The sequence below is a fragment of the Anolis carolinensis genome, chromosome 2 (genome assembly GCF_035594765.1).
Source record: "Anolis carolinensis isolate JA03-04 chromosome 2, rAnoCar3.1.pri, whole genome shotgun sequence".
NCBI lineage: Eukaryota > Metazoa > Chordata > Lepidosauria > Squamata > Dactyloidae > Anolis > Anolis carolinensis.
The window spans coordinates 188,394,019-188,411,866 of NC_085842.1; the positions used below are offsets into that span (position 1 = coordinate 188,394,019).

The 17,848-nt window shown below is 44.7% G+C and overlaps 2 protein-coding genes across 8 annotated transcripts in view; both read left to right on the forward strand.

Annotated features, from left to right (window-relative positions):
- The window catches only part of kif17 (kinesin family member 17), a 54,385-nt gene extending 46,713 nt beyond the window's left edge, over positions 1 to 7,672 (forward strand). For 3 of the 5 annotated variants that reach the window (XM_062971332.1, XM_062971331.1, XM_062971328.1), the window contains 4 exons: positions 52 to 310; positions 2,657 to 2,730; positions 4,320 to 4,437; positions 6,347 to 7,672. In XM_062971332.1, the coding sequence (XP_062827402.1) occupies positions 52 to 310; positions 2,657 to 2,730; positions 4,320 to 4,437; positions 6,347 to 6,543 (648 nt within the window). In that variant the 3' untranslated portion in view covers positions 6,544 to 7,672. The remainder of the gene's footprint in view (positions 1 to 51; positions 311 to 2,656; positions 2,731 to 4,319; positions 4,438 to 6,346) is intronic. The other 2 variants (XM_062971329.1, XR_010003148.1) reach the window with 2 other exon arrangements.
- Positions 7,673 to 10,442: 2,770 nt separating this feature from the next.
- Positions 10,443 to 17,848, forward strand: part of angptl6 (angiopoietin like 6) — a 107,765-nt gene continuing 100,359 nt past the window's right edge. Inside the window, exon 1 of one of the 3 annotated variants that reach the window (XM_062971335.1) lies at positions 10,443 to 10,874. The gene's annotated coding sequence lies outside the window, so the exon portion shown is untranslated. The remainder of the gene's footprint in view (positions 10,875 to 17,848) is intronic. The other 2 variants (XM_062971336.1, XM_062971333.1) reach the window with 2 other exon arrangements.

Genomic DNA, 17,848 nt, shown 5'->3' on the forward strand with positions numbered 1-17,848 from the left:
CCAGTTCATTTTACTTAGCTGTTGTACTCATCCTGGTTCAATCCTTCTCAGCTGCGGGTTGCGGAGACCGAAATCAAAGATCTTCAGTCTGAATTTGAACTGGAGAAGATTGATTATTTGGCCACCATCCGGCGCCAAGAAAGGGAACTCCTGCTCCATCAGCAGCTCTTGGACCAAGTGCAACCACTGATACGGCGGGATTGCAATTACAGCAACTTTGATAAAATCAAGCGAGAGTCCACCTGGGATGAGGATTCTAGTTGCTGGAAAATCCCAGAACCTGTCACTCAAAAGACCAGTCTCCCTGTTGGTAAGAAGAGCTCCATAAATTCATCACATTTCCTTCTAGGAAGCATTATTCAAGAAATAGCTTGATAGTAAAAGTGACTGAAGTGGCAGAAAACTTTACAATAAAAATAAGAATCTTTCATGACCTTTATGAAAAAAGAAAGAAAATATGAAGAAGTTTGTGGAATTTGACGATTGAGTGTGATAATTCAGAAGCTACATGGTAGAAATTAAGACATTAATATTTCATAAGAATGAGAAGATGACTAATTGTTTTGGAGTTGGTAGATGAGGAATCAATTTTAATTCTTTTAAATATTTTAATATTTTTTATAAGAGTAGAATTTTTTAAAGAAAAAACCTTTTTAGTGTGGAATTTTAGCTGTAAATAATATAAGCTACTTATCATATATTAAGGCTATTTTGAGTATAGGTGTAACACAATACTTATATTGCCATAATAATAATAATAATATAAAAAAAGAAAATTGATTGCAATAATATGCTCAGATTGGTTGCCCAGTTTAGGGAGATCTCTTTCTGCAGCATATAGCATCCTCAGAAGATGGATTTGCCCTAGGTCCAATGCAGGAAACATATTAAATTCCCTCTACTTCTTCTGGAAATTCTGTTACTCGTCTATCCACCACTTTCCCATTAGTATCTTTTAAATCCCACACACTAAATGCAAACACACCTAATATCATAGCAGGTTAGGCATCCAGGTGACAAGCCTAGATCTTTCTTTGCCATCCACACCACCAACAGGAGGCTGCCAGGTTAATAACTGGAATGGCATACAGGGAGCGTACCACTCCTTTGTTACGCCAGCTCCACTGGCTGCCGATTAGCTACCAAGCACAATTCAAGGTGCTGGCTTTAGCCTATAAAGCTCTAAACGGTTCTTGCCCAGCTTATCTGTCCAGACGTGTCCCCCGCTACGACCCACCTCGAAGCTTAAGATTGCGGTCCCGTCAGCCTCACGGGTGCGGCTGGTGGGGACGAGAGACAGGGCCTTTTCAGTAGTGGCTCCCCGCCTATGGAACGCCCTCCCCAGTGAAGTCAGGCAGGCTCCCTCCCTCCTGTCTTTCCGTAGGAAAGTCAAAACTTGGTTGTGGGGCCAGGCTTTCGAATAACAATTAGCAGCACTAATTATTATTATGTACGCTGGAACTCAATTGACAGACCCAGTCTTTTAGACTCGGAACATGCCCATCTGTATTTTATAAGTGTTTTTATGAATGTCTGATGTAATTTAATAACTTTTTAATTGATTCACAATGTATTGTACAATTTTATATATGTGTTTTATTGCAAGCCGCCCTGAGTCCCCTATTGGGTGAGAAGGGCGAGATATAAATATTGTAATAAATAATAGAGGCAGCTTTAATTGGAGCTGGGCAACCAGTGGTCTTCCATATGTGCTGGTTTATGCCTCCCATGATAGCGGAATACTGAACTTTAGGAATAGGATTTGGTTCTTGGTAGATAAGGTAAAGGTTTTCCCCTGACGTTAAGTCCAGTCATGTCTGACTCTGGGGGTTGGTGCTCATCTCCATTTCTAAGCCGAAGAGCCGGCGTTGTCTGTAGACACCTCCAAGGTCATGTGGCCGGCATGACTGCATGGAGCACCGTTACCTTCCCGCCGGAGCAGTACCTATTGATCTACTCACATTGGCATGTTTTCGAACTGCTAAGTTGGCAGGAGCTGGAGCTAATAGCGACCGCTCACTCTGCTCCCGGGGTTTGAACCTGGGACCTTTAATGCACTTCGCCACCGGGACTCCACATGGTACCTGGTAGAGTTCCTTAAAACCATGGATAAAAACCTGAAATTCATTCACAGCCCCACTAACTAGGAGATACCAGCCACCAGTCTTGGACAGCATCTCACATAATCTGTTATTGTTGGCTAATTATACATCTTAGGAAGTTGACTTAATTTACCAAAGCTATGCTACCAACTTCGTTTTCTCAGTCTCGAAGGTGTTACAAGATCCCTTTGCAGACTAACATGGCTATGCCTTTGAATACTATTGGCTAATATGGTTACAGCTGATTAGAGTTCTAGTCCAACCACATTTTGAGGGCTGTATGTTTCCCTGTACTGTCTAAAGTGGTTCATCTTGAACACAGGACCTCCCTGGCCCACTAATGGAAACTATCACTCTCTGATTGGCTCTATCAATAAAACAACAATGATTTGATGGCAGTCTTGTCTAAAGGCATTTTCAAAAGCAAGCTGTACATTACCCAGCCTTTAGTAAAATCATGTCCATTGCATACCCACTGCCAGGAAGATATTGTCTAGAAGGAAAAGATGAACACCTAAAGAAACTGAAAGCCCTTATTACTCTTTCTCTCCTAGCAGTGTCATCGGTGTCACAGACCAAAACAGGGAGGAAGAGTTCATCCTCAGACAATGGAGATGCAGGGACAATGGTAAACTGGGGTTAGGGAACTTTAGCTCTGCCTATCTACAGGGAATAAGTTCCACAGAAGGTGCACTTAGTAGATTACTCAGCTGACTTTGCTGGCATAAGGGTGTGTTTTCCTAGTCCATGGGTGGTACTGTGGGTGGGTCAGAGTAGGGTCCTATGGACACATACAATCCCACAAGGTATTTTTGTCTCCCTTGGCCCTCCAAACTTCTCAAAGCAGCTTGTGAATTCTCTCTCCTGAAAGCCTCCATGATTGGCAGTTCACCATTTAAATAGGACCCCACTGCACTGCTTAATATAAAATAATCCCATGATTTCCAATACCTTCTATTTTTTCTCTTTTGTGTTTGGCAATCCATGTGGTCCACAAAGTGTTTGAAAGGAAGGAAATTGGCACATGTATCCCTATTGTGGGCTTTCCGGGTCTCAGGGCCCTTCCACACAGCCATATAACCCAGAATATCAAGGCAGAAAATCCCACAATATCTGCTTTGAACTGGGATATCTGAGTCCACACTGCCATATATTTCAGTTTTAAAGCAGATAATGTGGGATTTTATTCAGAGGTGTGGAAAGGGCCTAAGGATCACCTAGCAGGGATTCAAACCCTAGCATCATACTCCAGCATCGTACTCCATTGTTCAAACCATGCTGGCTTTCTATCATACTGAAATATAAATCCCAGAACTTTGTAGAAAGAAACCAAAGCAGTTAAAGTGATATTGAAGTTCTATAAATATGTAGTGGGGAACAGTCTCAGGTCATGGTAAATTCTAGCTTATGGTTATTTATGGATCTATCTCTTGTAGTTTGTCCAATCCTTTGTAAATGCCAATTGTTACTGACAGCTGTAACAGCCTCACTCCTTCTTATAGTGATAGCAAATGTCTGTTTGGCCAGATGTATTTCAGATTACTAGGAGGGCTCCCATAACTGATTAGCCCTCCAGATGTGCTCAAATGTGTGCAATTAGAAAACTAATTGTCAGAAAATAGGAATATAAGCCTATTTTGTTTCCTGAGATACTTGTTTTCTACATGTAGATTTTCCTTACTAATAGAAGAATATTCCATTATGTGAACTGTCATCTGCAGTCTGATGTAATACAGCTCTCAGACATGTCTAGCGCTGTAAGAAGGGAAGTGTTTAGCGATTATAAGCTGTACCATCAGTAAAGAAAGGACATGTTTAAGTTCTCCTTGACCATTTAGTTTTCATCCAAAAGTTTCCACTTTTCAAAAATTAACTAGAGGTTAAACTTATTTAAATATCAGTGTCAGCATATACTTAAACCACTTACTGAGGTCATTGAAGCTTAAAATGTTTACCTTGTTCTGGATACTGTCCTTAGATTATCATTTCCCATGGGTTTGTATCCTTCTCATTTTTGGAAAGCTGTGTTACAGAAAAGTAATACACTATAACATATAAAATGGTAAAATTGAACCTGAGAAATGTGTGAAAGAAACTGCAAGTTAAATATGGCCACAGCCCAGTTTCTTTATCTCTAAAATTTACAATAACAGTATTGAACTACTTTGGCTTAATAATGGTGAATTGATGGTAACTGCTTGTCTATGTCTGTGTCAGGAAGAAGATCGCTACAAGATGATGCTGAGCAAAAGTGACAGTGAGAATATCGCCACTAATTATTTTCGGTCAAAACGGGCAAGCCAGATTCTCAATGCTGATTCCATGAAAAGCCTTGGTAAACCCCCTCCTATGTGCTTTGCCTTTTCTTCTAAAGCAGAGGTAGGAAACATGTGGTTGCATGACTGGAATAACCACCAGGCCTAGCCAGCCCAGCCACTAGTGAGGAATGCTGGGAATTGTGAGGCAAAAGCATCTGGAGGCCTGCAGCATTTCCACCCCTATTATGTATGTGGAGCTCCACATCCTGCTTTTTCTTCTTGGTCTCAAGATTTTGTATAGTTACCATTCTGGGTTAGAGGAGCCTGATAAGGTGATAATATAGATTGACAACATTGCTGAATGTGAGGAAAGATCATTTGCCTAGCATTGCTAAGGAATTTATGGTAACAGATTAAACCTGGAAACCTTTGGATGCAGGTGAGTCAATGTGGTACATTGGTTTGTCTGCTGGATTAGGACTCTAGGACACCAGAGTTTGATTACCGACCCAACCATGGGAGTCCACCAGGGCCATAGCCAGAAAAAAAATTCGGGAGGGGTTTTGAAAATTTCGGGGGGGGGGGGGGGGTTGAACCCCTAGCACACACCTCTCCCTGCTACAAACCTGTCAATATCTGCTTGAAATAGTGCCTGGAGGGACTTAATGTTTTGCGTTTCATAGACTTAGCATGGGGATTTGGTTAACCAGTTAAAATTCATGAGTAAACCAGGGTTTTTTTATAACCTGAAAAATTTCAGGGGGGGGGGGGTTGAACCCCTAAAACCGCCCCCTCGCTACAGGCCTGGAGTCCACCCATGACATGTCCAAGTTAATTTGGATGTTACACACTTTCAACCTCAGAGAGGAAGACAATGGCAAACCCACTCAAAACAAATATTTTCAAGAAAATCCAGTGATAGGTTCACCTTACAGTTGCCATAAGACAGAAATGACGTGAATGTACAGGAGGAACAAATAACTTTAATTCATGACTTGATTCATAGGGTAATTTTCTTTTGAGAAGGGTGATCCACATTTGTCTCTAGCAGCCAATTTTAAATGGCATGAAAGGGCAGCAAATTTTCATTTCTTTATTTGCTTGTTTTCCTGCTAGGGGTTACCAGGAAGATACACTTATGAGGTTCCAAGCCTAAGTTTACTGCCCTGGGATGCTATGCACCCTGACTTGGTTTATTGGGCAACAAAATATTTTGGCTGGTTATGTCCCTAGCTACATAAACTCTACATAAACAATTTTAGTGTTACTGTGTCCATAATTAATACAGTCATCGATCACTGAATTTCAAAATGTGCACTAAGCTGGGAATGGAGGATATACAGCCCACCAGATGTTAGGCTGTGATCCCAAGATTCCACAGCATTAGCAAAGCTTGGCTAGAACTGGTGAGAGTTGTAGTTTGACAACATCATGTTCCTACTTCCCTGCATTAGGGACCAATGCAGGTTTCACTCCAGGAATCTTTAGATCCCCCAACTTACCTCTGTGGTCAACCTCTGATGAAAATTGACTATGGACTCTTGCTGGAGATTCCTAGAGAACATCTCACTAGGCATTGTAAGCCCTCTACTGGGTTTCTGCGATTGACTTCTGGTGGAAGTTGACTATAGAGTTGAACTGGAGGACTTAGAGATTCCCTAGAGAGGGTTTCTCTTGGGTACAAAAAGTATGTTCCTTTATTTGTGATGTTCTAGTTTGGGAGGGGGGGAGGTTGAGGCCCCAAGCCTCTGTGAAAGACTTTAAGATGTCCTCCTCCCAGGATGATGTCTCACAGAAAGAGGCTTTTGCCATTGTTGTTACAACTAGACCAGTGATGAAATTATGTTCTGACCCTCTAAATACTGGTATTTTAAGACTACAGCACTATCAACCAGAAATATGAGGAACACCATTAGCTATAGCCAGTGCAGGAATGCCATGAATTGCAGTCTCCTGAGTGTATTCATTTTGCTTTTCTCGTGGCAGCTTCCCATAACTCTCCTCCTTTGATGAACAACAACACCTCTATTCTAACATCCAGCTTGGCACCCATGGCCCCGGCCCAGACAGTGGAGATGCCTCAGCTGCGCCCTTTCCGCCTGGAATCCTTGGACTTCCCTTCTCCTTCAGCCAAAACAAAACGCAAGAAAAGCCGGAACAATCAGAGCGGAGACCCCCTCTGACTTCGGGGGTGGTAGTCTGTTTCCTGTTCTCTCTGGCCAACCTCCAGCCTTCTTATCTTGGTGCTGCAAGTACTTTATAAAGTGATCAGTGGCTTTTCCTTTGTAGGAAAGTGAATGCAATTAAATGCCATTTCCCACTAGTCTAATCAACATGATCAAGTTAGGGCTGATACCTCTCACTGTGAATGGATCCTTTTGCCATTTTGTAGCAATACTGCATTTCAGCATATCTTTTCCTCTTACTCATTGCTGTATCAAACAGCAAGAATTTAATCCAAACCAGAAGAAATGGATTAAGAATTTTTAGAAACAGACCTTTGACTTCCTACACTCCGTCCATTGACTTCGCCCGTAACAGCACAGGAAATGGTTATGCACAATTCATTGTCCTTCCACCAAAAGTTTCAACAGGACAGTGACAGAATATCTTTAACACACTTTATGTCTGGATTCTGCTCCAGACGATTCTTAAGGGAAAAGAAAAGGCAACAATTTCTGAAAGAATGAGAGAGGAGGCTCAGGAGTGAAATGAGGGCTAAAGGAGGAACCCGTCCCAGCAATCCAAGGAGAGAATCTGCAAGCTGAAAAGGTTAACGGAACTTTAACTGAAATTCATGTATCTGGAAAAGCTCTGGGTAGGACTATGCATTCTTTCTGGCAATTGGCCAAACCCTCATTCAGCAACATTAAAGGGGCAACTGAGTGCTGAGAAAGTATTTCTAATCCACTGAGGGATTTATGGAAAACTGCCTTCTCATCAGAAGTATCTGAGTAATGTCCTGGGCTTGGAAGCCTGCTAAGAAGCAGAGGTTCTGTCTTGTAATTCACTCAGTGACCCAGCACTTAGTAGTGACTCTTAGGCTCATAATCCATAGATGGGATGTTATTTGAGGAGAGAAAGAAGACTATTAGGTCTTTCGGGTTGGGAAAGAGTAGACTGAGACTCAATGTAGATTCCACATAGTACTCTTTACCCAATTTGGTTTGCACAGTTGCATTTTCTTCTGGATGAGAATAGTTGAACAAGTGCTGCTAGGTTGGATCCATGTAGAATTCAAACTTTACTTCTAAACACTTTTTTTCATTTTCATCTTTCATGTAAGCGCAATAAACTGCCTGTTAATGATAATGTTTGCTTGATTGCTTTACAACCCATAGGTTGCAAATAATATATATGGTTTGAGGGGGAATATGTACCAAGATAGCATAAACCATGTGACAATTCAAGGACTTATCTGGAATTGAAAGTGGTAAGACATAAGCTAGTTTGCTGCAGAGGCTGGAGTCCTGGCCTGGGGACTATTGGATGGAAGAATATCCTCTTTCAGCTTATTACTGTAAGTTTATGGGGCTCACAAGTAGCCCCCGGTGGCACAGTGTGTTAAAGTGCTGAGCTGCTGAACTTGCGGACTGAAAGGTCCCAGGTTCGAATCTGGGGAGCAGAGTGAGCGCCAGCTGTTAGCTCCAGCTCATACCAACCTAGCAGTTCGAAAACATGCAAATGTGAGTAGATCAATAGGGTACCGCTCTGGCGGGAAGGTAACGGCTCTCCATGCAGTCATGCCGGCCACATGACCTTGAAAGTGTCTACGGACAACACCGGCTCTTCGGCTTAGAAATGGAAATGAGCACCAGCCCCAGAGTTGGACTTAATGTCAGGGGAAACCTTTACCTTTTACTATGGGGCTCACAATCCTTTGATTGGTTGCAGCCAAGACTTTTGTGAGGATATAAGGGGATAACCATGTACAAGCCATCTTTAGGCTCTTGGAGGAAGAGGTAGGTATCGGAACTGAACATTTTGCACTGTGTTTTTTGACTTCAGTTTTACAACCACTCGGAGCGGCTTACAAGAACCAGCTAAATATGCTATTATCCTGCTGTATTTACAATGTACGTTATATGATAAACCCCTTAGGCCATTATCACCACAAGATTCAACCTGGCAGCTACAAAAGTAAACTACTTTTAGAGGAAATGTATTCACTGTGGAGCATTTTCTCTAGATGGGGCACCCACCTTGCAATTTGAAAGGAGACGTCTTGCAAACCTTTGGCATGAAAATGTGTGAAGAGTCCAGCTTTCCTCAACCACAAATAGTAGTGTAAACATATTGCCCGCCAGCAAAGCAGGTGGGCATCTTACTGATGCTTACCCATCTGGGCTCAATTATCTGTTCCAGCCAAAGTAACAATTTCCCGTCCTTTCTCTTCTCTCTTTTTCCAATACACGCTCTTGATGAATTTGCCATGTTGTAAACATTTCCAGCCCTTCCTTCCCATTCTCTGTTGCACTCTAATAAAGAGAGCTATAAAACATGTGAGGAATCCTTTAACTAGCTCAATAACCACTGGCTAAAAAGAATGTGGGGCTCTTTAGTCCCATGTATGATTCTGTGTGGTCAGGCGGCCTGTTCCCAAAACCTGGCAATCTGGCTCATTTTCCTGGCTGTAGATCTACCATGTTATTGGGAGTTCATGATTGATACTAACACACACTTCAATTGTCTCAGGCATAAAAGAATTGGCAGGTGTGAGTTTGAGTTAGTATATCCCATGTTATATACCTTTACTTTATGCCATATGGATTTCACCTCTGGTCCCCCAAGTCAGTGCTACCCAAACTGGTAGTTTGTGGATCTGTGCTGGTCCATGAATCATTTACTGCTAGTTTACAGTAACTTTTTAAAAATGGCAACACAATGGTGTGTGGCATAAAGATGGTATAGGGTTGATTATCCCTTATCTGAAATACTTGGGACACTAGGTGTTTTGAATGTTATACTTCCTTGGATTTTTTAAATTTTGGAAGAACTGTATTTGTATATACAGTTGCCCTCCACATTTGTGGGTTTGACGTTTGCAAATGTTATTATCCATGAATTTTATTAAAAAGGTTCTTTTCAGGAATCCCTAGATCCTTCAATGTCAACATCCAGTGGTATTGGAGGACCTAGAGATTCCTCAAAAGGTATTCTCTAAGTGTTATTTTATCCATTGTTTTCAATTTTCACAGAAATCCTGGGTTCCTAACTCCAGTGAATGTGGAGGGCTGACTTACATACATTTTTTTCATGTCAGGAGCGGCTTAGGAAACTGCAAGTCGCTTCTGGTGCGAGAGAATTTGCTATCTGCAAGGACGTTGCCAAGGAGACGCCCAGATGTTTGATGTGGGAGGCTTCTCTAATGTCCCCGCATGGAGAACTAGAGCTGACAGATGGGAGCTCACCCCGCTCCCCAGATTTGAACTGTCAAAATGTATTTTTGTTTCATATCCACTTGAAGGAATTTTATACACAACATCTGTAATAATTTTGTACATGAAACAAAGTTGCAACCATCAGAAAGCTATCGTATACCCGGGACCGAAGACTAGAGACCTCGGAACACTCCTTCTATACCCGGGATGTCATCCTCTTCCACCGACCATGCAGCTTCGGGATTTATGGAGCGGTGAGGGAGGAAGGGGACACCCGCCTAGCCAGCCAGCCGAATCACCCCTGGCAATCAATAGGGTGACAGATGTCGCCCTCACATCAGAAAGCAAAAGTTTCGCCATCTCAGCCACCTGTATGGACAGTTTGAATTTTGGAGTATTTCAGATTTTGGATTTCCAGAGAAGGGATGCGCAACCTGTAATTGCTCCCAGGTACATTGGGGGGAAATTGCAGTCTTGCACCTTCAATATCTTAAGAAGAGCTACATCAAGGAAGTCTGAAGTCTGCCCTTCTCAATTTCTTGCCAAACACAATCTTCAGCAGGGGATTGTTCCATAGTGTGTGTTTCCATCCTCAGAGACATTGCTTGGATAGTGCTGGGTGGGAGGAAGGGAAAGCCGACAGTCTGCTCACGAGACCTGGTGGAAAGTAGTGTTGGCTGCCAAGTTCCCGCTTCCAGATCAAAAAAGCTAAGTGAAAGAGAGAAGTCTACACGGAGAGGCACAGAGAGAGACCCTGTGTGACGTTCTTCTTTGCAGGGACGTGGCAAGGGGGGGGGGATGTTGCTTGAGGAGCATCAGGAATGAATGAGATGTAAATATTTACAGAACTTGAGGAGGGTCAGGTCAAAGAATGAGGTTCCCATCCCAAGAGATTAAGTAGGCCTCTTGTGAGGGAAGGGAACTGGCTGCTTCTGCCTAACGTAGGAAGGAGGATGTGATGGGGGTGGAGAGGGAGATGAAGCTGATGTGGGATCTCCCCATTTGATGCAGCACAGGATTTGTCTTCTAAACAAGATCGTCCACCCTCCCCTCCTTTCCATTCCAGCATGAGTGGCTAGACAAGTGACCTGGCTCATCCAAGACTCCACTTCAGGACATCATATAAGTTAAAGGTAAGTACAAATCTACATCTGTGCTGAATCCAGATCTCAGAAAGTTTGCTTTCGGGGTGATTCTAACTCCCAGAACCCTCATGTAGCACATGCACTTTGAAATTCTGGAAGTTAGAGTCCAAAGGAGCAACCTTTGCAAGCTCTGGACTTCTATATTAAGGGGAATCATGGCAAGTACTTTCTGTTTTCGTGAAAGTGTTAGAAGGTGGAACCTTACAATGAGACCATCCATTTCTTGTCACAGGAATCAATGATCCATTTTGCCATTGAGATAAGATAAACTTTGTTTCCCTAGGATAACTTGGGCCTTTTTATAGTTGTTTGGTGGAAATTCAGCATATGATGCATTTTGTACATTTTTCTCTCTCCATCTGTGAAAAAAGAAAAAAAAAAGCTTGTAATCATAATTAGAGCTTAGTTAAGTAACTCATAATCTCTCTTATCCACATAGATGTGGCTTTCAGCTGGGGATGATTTAGAAATGGGCTGCGATGGGAGAAGGCGAGACATCCCCCCCCCCCAAATGCAGTAGCCCATTGGGCTAAGAGGTCTGCCTTCAGTGGGATGTTGTGTGGTTTCTTGGCTGTATGGCCGTATTCTAGCAGCATTTTCTCCTGATGTTTTGCCTGCATCTGTGGCTGACATCTTAAGAGAATCTGACTATCCTCTGATGATCCTCTGAAGATGCCAGCCATAGATGCAGGTCTGGAGAAAAGGCTGCTAGAACAAGGCCATACAACCCAGATACCACACAACACTCCAGTGCTTCCAGCCGTGAAAGCCTTTGACAATGTCTGCCATCATTTCCAAACATCCTGTCTGTCTGCATGTGTGTCTTTGAATGACTGCAGGGCCGGCCCCACTATGGAGGCACCTGACGCCGCCGCCTCGGGCGCAGGCCCGGGGGGGCGCCGTCAGGCTGGGCGGGAGGCGGGGCACCGCCCTGACGGTGCCCCGCCTCCCGCCCAGTGCGCCCTGGCCCGTCTGGCCTTTTCTAGCTGGCCAGAATGCAGCGGAGGTCCCTGCAGGCCGCAATCGCGGCCTACAGGGACCTCCGCTGCAGTCTGGCCTGCTAGGAAAGGCCAGACGGGCGAGCGGGAGTAGCGGAGGCGGAGCCAGCTCTGACGCTGCTCCCCCCCCCGCCCAGCGTGCCCTGGCCCCGCCTCCCACGCTGCGTGGGAGGCGGGGCCAGGGCACGCTGGGCGGGGGGGTGGCGCCAGAGCTGGCTCCGCCTCCGCTACTCCCGCTCGCCCGTCTGGCCTTTCCTAGCAGGCCAGAAAGCAGCGGAGGTCCCTCCAGGCCGCAATCGCGGCCTGGAGGGACCTCCGCTGCTTTCTGGCCTGCGAGGAAAGGCCAGACGGGCGAGCGGGAGTAGCGGAGGCGGAGCCAGCTCTGACGCCGCTCCCCCCCCCGCCCAGCGTGCCTTGGCCCCGCCTCCCACGCAGCGTGGGAGGCGGGGCCAGGGCACGCTGGGCGGGGGGGGCGGCGCCAGAGCTGGCCCCGCTTTCACGCTACTCCCGCTCGCCCGTCTGGCCTTTCCTAGCAGGCCAGAAAGCAGCGGAGGTCCCTCCAGGCCGCAATCGCGGCCTGGAGGGACCTCCGCTGCTTTCTGGCCTGCTAGGAAAGGCCAGACGGGCGAGCGGGAGTAGCGGAGGCGGAGCCAGCTCTGACGCCGCTCCCCCCCGCCCAGCGTGCCCTGGCCCCGCCTCCCACGCTGCGTGGGAGGCGGGGCCAAGGCACGCTGGGCGGGGGGGGGGAGCGGCGTCAGAGCTGGCTCCGCCTCCGCTACTCCCGCTCGCCCGTCTGGCCTTTCCTAGCAGGCCAGACGGGCAAGCGGGAGTAGCGTGGGAGGCGGGGCCAACTCTGGCCCCGCCCCCCCCGCCCAGCGTGCCCTGGCCCCGCCTCCCACGCTGCGTGGGAGGCGGGGCCAGGGCACGCTGGGCGGGGGGGCGGGGCCAACTGTGGCCCCGCCCCCCTCACTAATCGCCCTGGCCCCGCCTCCCACGCAGCGTGGGAGGCGGGGCCAGGGCGCGGGAGGCGGGGCCGGTGGCGGGGGCGCTTTTCAGCACCCCCGCTTCCCATTAAAAAATCTCTCCGGCCGGCCCTGAATGACTGTTAGCAATTGTGGCTGGTATTTATTGTATAATGCTTAGTGACATCTTGAATTTTGGCTCAGAAATCTCAGGGCTTGGGACCATTCTGAACTGGTAACTCCAGATAAGTAGAAGTATGATGAATCCAACCTTCCTCCTCACTAGAATGAACCAAGCAGTTATAGACACTAAAATTTACATCTAGGTTCCTTCTGCCTCTTCCCCAGTGATTCAACTTTTTCGTTAACTAAAAGGTAAAGGTTTCCCCTGACTTTAAGTCCAGTCATGTCTGACTCTGGGGGTTGGTGCTCATCTCCATTTCTAAGCCGAAGAGCCGGCGTTGTCCGTAGACACCTCCAAGGTCATGTGGCCAGCATGACTGCATGGAGCACCGTTACCTTCCTGACGGAGCGTTACCTATTGATCTACTCACATTTGCATGTTTTCGAACTGCTAGGTTGGCAGGAGCTGGGGCTAACAGCGGGCGCTCACTCTGCTCCCGGGATTTGAACCTGGGACCTTTCGGTCCGCAAGTTCAGCAGCTCAGTGCTTTAACACACTTCGCCACTGGGGTTTGTTAACTAGACAAGCAGAAATAATGTGAAAGATGGGTGACTCTGAGCCAGCTGGTTGGTTGGCATTTCCTATACAGGGAACTGCCTAGTCTTTTTAGGAGTACAGTGTTCCCTCACTACTTCGCGGTTCACTTTTCACGGATTTGCTGTTTTGCGGTTTTTCCATATACTCTAAAAGACTATTATAAATCATAAAAAATGACAATTTACAGCCTAAAGAAGGGAGGAAGGAGAAGCCAAAGGGAGAGAAAAGGAGCCCAAGCGGCAACGGGAGGAGAAGGAGGTGATTTATCAACACACGATTGGCTGATAAAGACTTAAAATAGTGTATAATTGCTAAAATAATGTATAAATATTAAAACAAATATAGTGTCCCTACTTCACGGATCTTCACTTATTGCGGGTGGTCCTGGAACCTAGCCCCAGCAATAAGTGAGGGAACACTGTGTCTTCGTGAAAGACGCTTCCCTTTGTCCTTATGTAGCTGGCAAACAGGGAAGATTGGTCTGAACTATTGTAATAAATCCCAATGGAGGGTGTGTTGATGAATTATTGCATCTGCTTTGGTGTAGATGTTGGTTAAACTGGTGAATCATTCTTCAGGTTTCGACTTAATGAGGATTTTAATTATTTATAGGCAGCCTTTGATTAGCTAATTCAAAATACCCTATTTTAAAAGGGACTGACTTATGAACTTACTGGTTCTTTAATAAACATGCTAAACTGGAAATTAGGGATGGCATATATGACTGATATTCGAACAGAGGATGGGCCAGAGATGTCAATGCCTTGGTGCTTTCATTACAGGCTGCTATTTCTCGATGGATGTCAGATGGAGTAGTACCAGCTAAACAGTATAAGTTCTCCAGCAGCATAGGGTGTAGACATCCTGTGATAATGTGGAATGTCTCATTAAGAGACACATCCATTGTTTTAATGTGATGTGGTGTATTCCACACTGGGCATGCATACTCAGCAGCAGAGGCAAGGGCAAGGGCAAATGTCTTCACTGTGTATGGTTGTGATCCCAGGTTATACCAGTCAGCTTTTGTATGATATTATTTCTAGCACCCACTTTTTGCTTGATATTCAAGCAGTGCTTCTTATAAGTCAGAATACGGCCCAGAGTAACTCCCAGGTATTTTGGTGTACTTCAATGCTCCAGTGGGATTCCTTCTCAGGTAATCCTCAGAACTCAAGATGTTTGTCTGTTCTTAAAAAGAAAATCACACATCTGTGTTTTAGATGGATTAGGAATCAGCTGGTTTCCCCTGTAATAGGTAGTAAGAATAACTAAAGCTTCGTAGAGCTTCTGTTCAACCATTTCAAAGTTCTCTGCTTGAGCAGTGATGGCATGATCATCAGCACAGATGAAACTCTCTATGATACAGATGAAAACTGGAATGTGTGTCACCAAGCAACAACAAAGTCTAATAAATATGGCAATTGTTATTCACAACAAGGAACACACAAGCCAGGGGAGGATGTAACAGTTTGCTTTTCTGTGAAGAGGAAGGGCAGGTTTTGGCCTCTTCTCTCTCTCTAAACTGAGTGTAATTTTGAACTCCATTTGCAGCAAAGTAAACTGAGGATGAAGAAGACAAGTGGAAGTGAGGGCAGGAAACAGATATTTAAAAAATAGCTTAAAAAGTGGACAACTGTGAATTAATCAGGTCTGTCCGTGCCAAATCAGAATTGGCCAAATTGGAACAATGATGCTTTCAATAACAAACGTTGTGTGGGTAGAGGCAAGGATGTTCTGCAGGTTATATTACTACACAGCAGAGGTGCACACATATGTGCACACATTCAAAGCACCCCCAACATAAGGCTGGATGGCCATATGTCGGGGGTGCTTTGAATGCAATTTCCTGCTTCTTAGCGGGGGGTTGGACTGGATGGCCCATGAGGTCTCTTCCAACTTTACTATTCTATGATTCTATGATTCTATGTAGTCCTTGTCATGGTGAATCAATGTTGTCTACATTTGCTGCAAACACGCATGCAAAACCCAAGGCTCTTTAAAAAGCTATATAAATGTTGCGTAAAACTATGGGAAAATATTTAGCCTGAAAAGACTTTAGAAAAATAAACAAACTGCTAAAACCAAAATAAAACTTTAAATAGATGTCATAACATGCATGAGTATGGCCATGGGAAATGGTGTTTTATTATCAACAATAAAGCAGGATCTTGATACCAAGATAGACATAAATTCGTTGGGCAGAGTCATGTTTAACAAGCAACAATGAATTGCAGACTGGTATTCCTACATGTAAAACACATTCACATATATTAAATAGAGAGTCTGTACAAATCTTCAGCATGCCCCACAATGGACAATAACCAGGATACATGTGGCCAACAGCAGCAGTGTGGCCAAGGTTATCAAGGGGAAGAACATAAAAGTTAGGAGAGGATGCATCAGATTGGTTTTGTCTGAGGTTATAGGAAAGTCAAGATTGTGTCTTTCCCCCCTCTTGATTTAGGACCTCATCAGTCGCAGTGCTCCCCCATTGCTAAATAATAATAATAATAATAATAATAATAATAATAATAATTTGCTTTGCAGATTTTCTGGATTTCTTCGAGTTCAACTTCACTGAACACTTTGTTTCTGATTATGAATTTTTGTTGGTCAGCCAGTCGGGGTTCTGTTATCTGTGAGTCAGGGTACTCTTCTTTCCATAGCTGATGCATCCTTTTTTGGTAGCCGCCCTTTTGAGGTTCAGAGTTGTAATAGCATTTCATAACTGTGCAGTTTTCTGGCATTGTATATTTCTGCCGCTTCTGTGACTGTTCATTTGTATTTTGATTCCGTAGCCCACTTGTAGATGGATGTCCAGAATCAGCAGCATCCACCGCAGTCCTTTTTATCCTGGGCGACGATCGAGCCAGTATAGACTTCGTTTTGGTTTGATTCTTCATAATGCTAATGGTTTAGGTGCTCTTAGTTCTGCTCCTCAGCTGAGGCCTCTCTGGCTTGGTTGGACCTGCCGGTAGTTACACTACCGCCAGCACAGCCCTCAGTCATCATTGGAGTGGTTAAGCCCCCCACCATCACCACCACCACCATGTCAAGGTGGCACCTGCGGGGGGGGGGGGGGGGGTCAAGCACAGACAGCAGCAGAGACTCCAGCAACACTTGGAATGGTGGAACAGATTGAACCAGAAGAAAGTGTGGCATTTTTGCAAGAATTTGAAGAACCAGCACTTGAAACACCTGTGGAACCACCAGGAACCTTGACAGCAAGACAACAAGAGCTCAAGGATAAGATCATGGCTCGTGCTGCAGAAAATGCAATAAGAAAGCGGCTCCCAGCTCTAAAAACAGTGCCCAAGAGACACCTGGCGCCTCGCATGAAAGATGTGAATACAGTACTCTCCACTGTCCAAATAACATTAATTGAACAAACAAACCAGTTTGCCTACAGTACAACAGTGATAGTAACAGAAGAGCTTGGGCTCCTACAACCAAGGCAGCCCCAAAGAAAATCAACTGGAAAACCAAAGTGGAAGGTCAGGCTAGAGTTGAAAATCAAGCAACTTAGATCAGATGCAAGTAACCTGAAACGGAAGAATGACAAAATCAAGCAATACCTGATCCGAAAGTACTGGCTGAACACCAGAAAAATTGGAGAAGCTTTGGAAATTGTGAAAGAACAAATTACAGCAACAGCTAGAAAAATTGAAAGATATGAAGCCAGAATCATTCATTAGAGACAAAATCAATTATTTCAATCAGACCAAAGACAGTTCTACCAGAGCCTGAACCAAACAACAGACACAGTAACCATAAAGCCAGAGAAAACTGCAACAACGAAGTTCTGGAAAGAACTTTGGGAAAATAATAACTACAACAAAATGCTGGGTGGATAAAGGAGTTTGAAGGAAAATTCTCACAGAAAAAATGGAACAAATAGAAATAACAACTGAAATGATCAGCAAACAAGCGCAAAAAGTCAAAAACTGGACATCGCCTGGTAGTGATCAATTTCATGGATTTTGGCTCAAACATCTGATTAGTTTACATGGAAAAATGGCCCAACAATTCAATGAGATGCTGCAGAAAGGACGTATCAGTGAATGGCTAACAGCTGGAAGAACATACCTGATACAAAAGGATCCAGCAAAAGGAGCAGCACCAGGAAACTACAGGCCAATAACATGTCTGTTCACTATGCTTAAACTACTGACTGGCTTCATAGCTGACACAATTCAAGACTATCTTGAAGAAAAAAAACATCTTGCCAGATTAACAGAAAGGCAAAAAACGGAAAAGCAGGGGCACAAAAGACCAGTTATT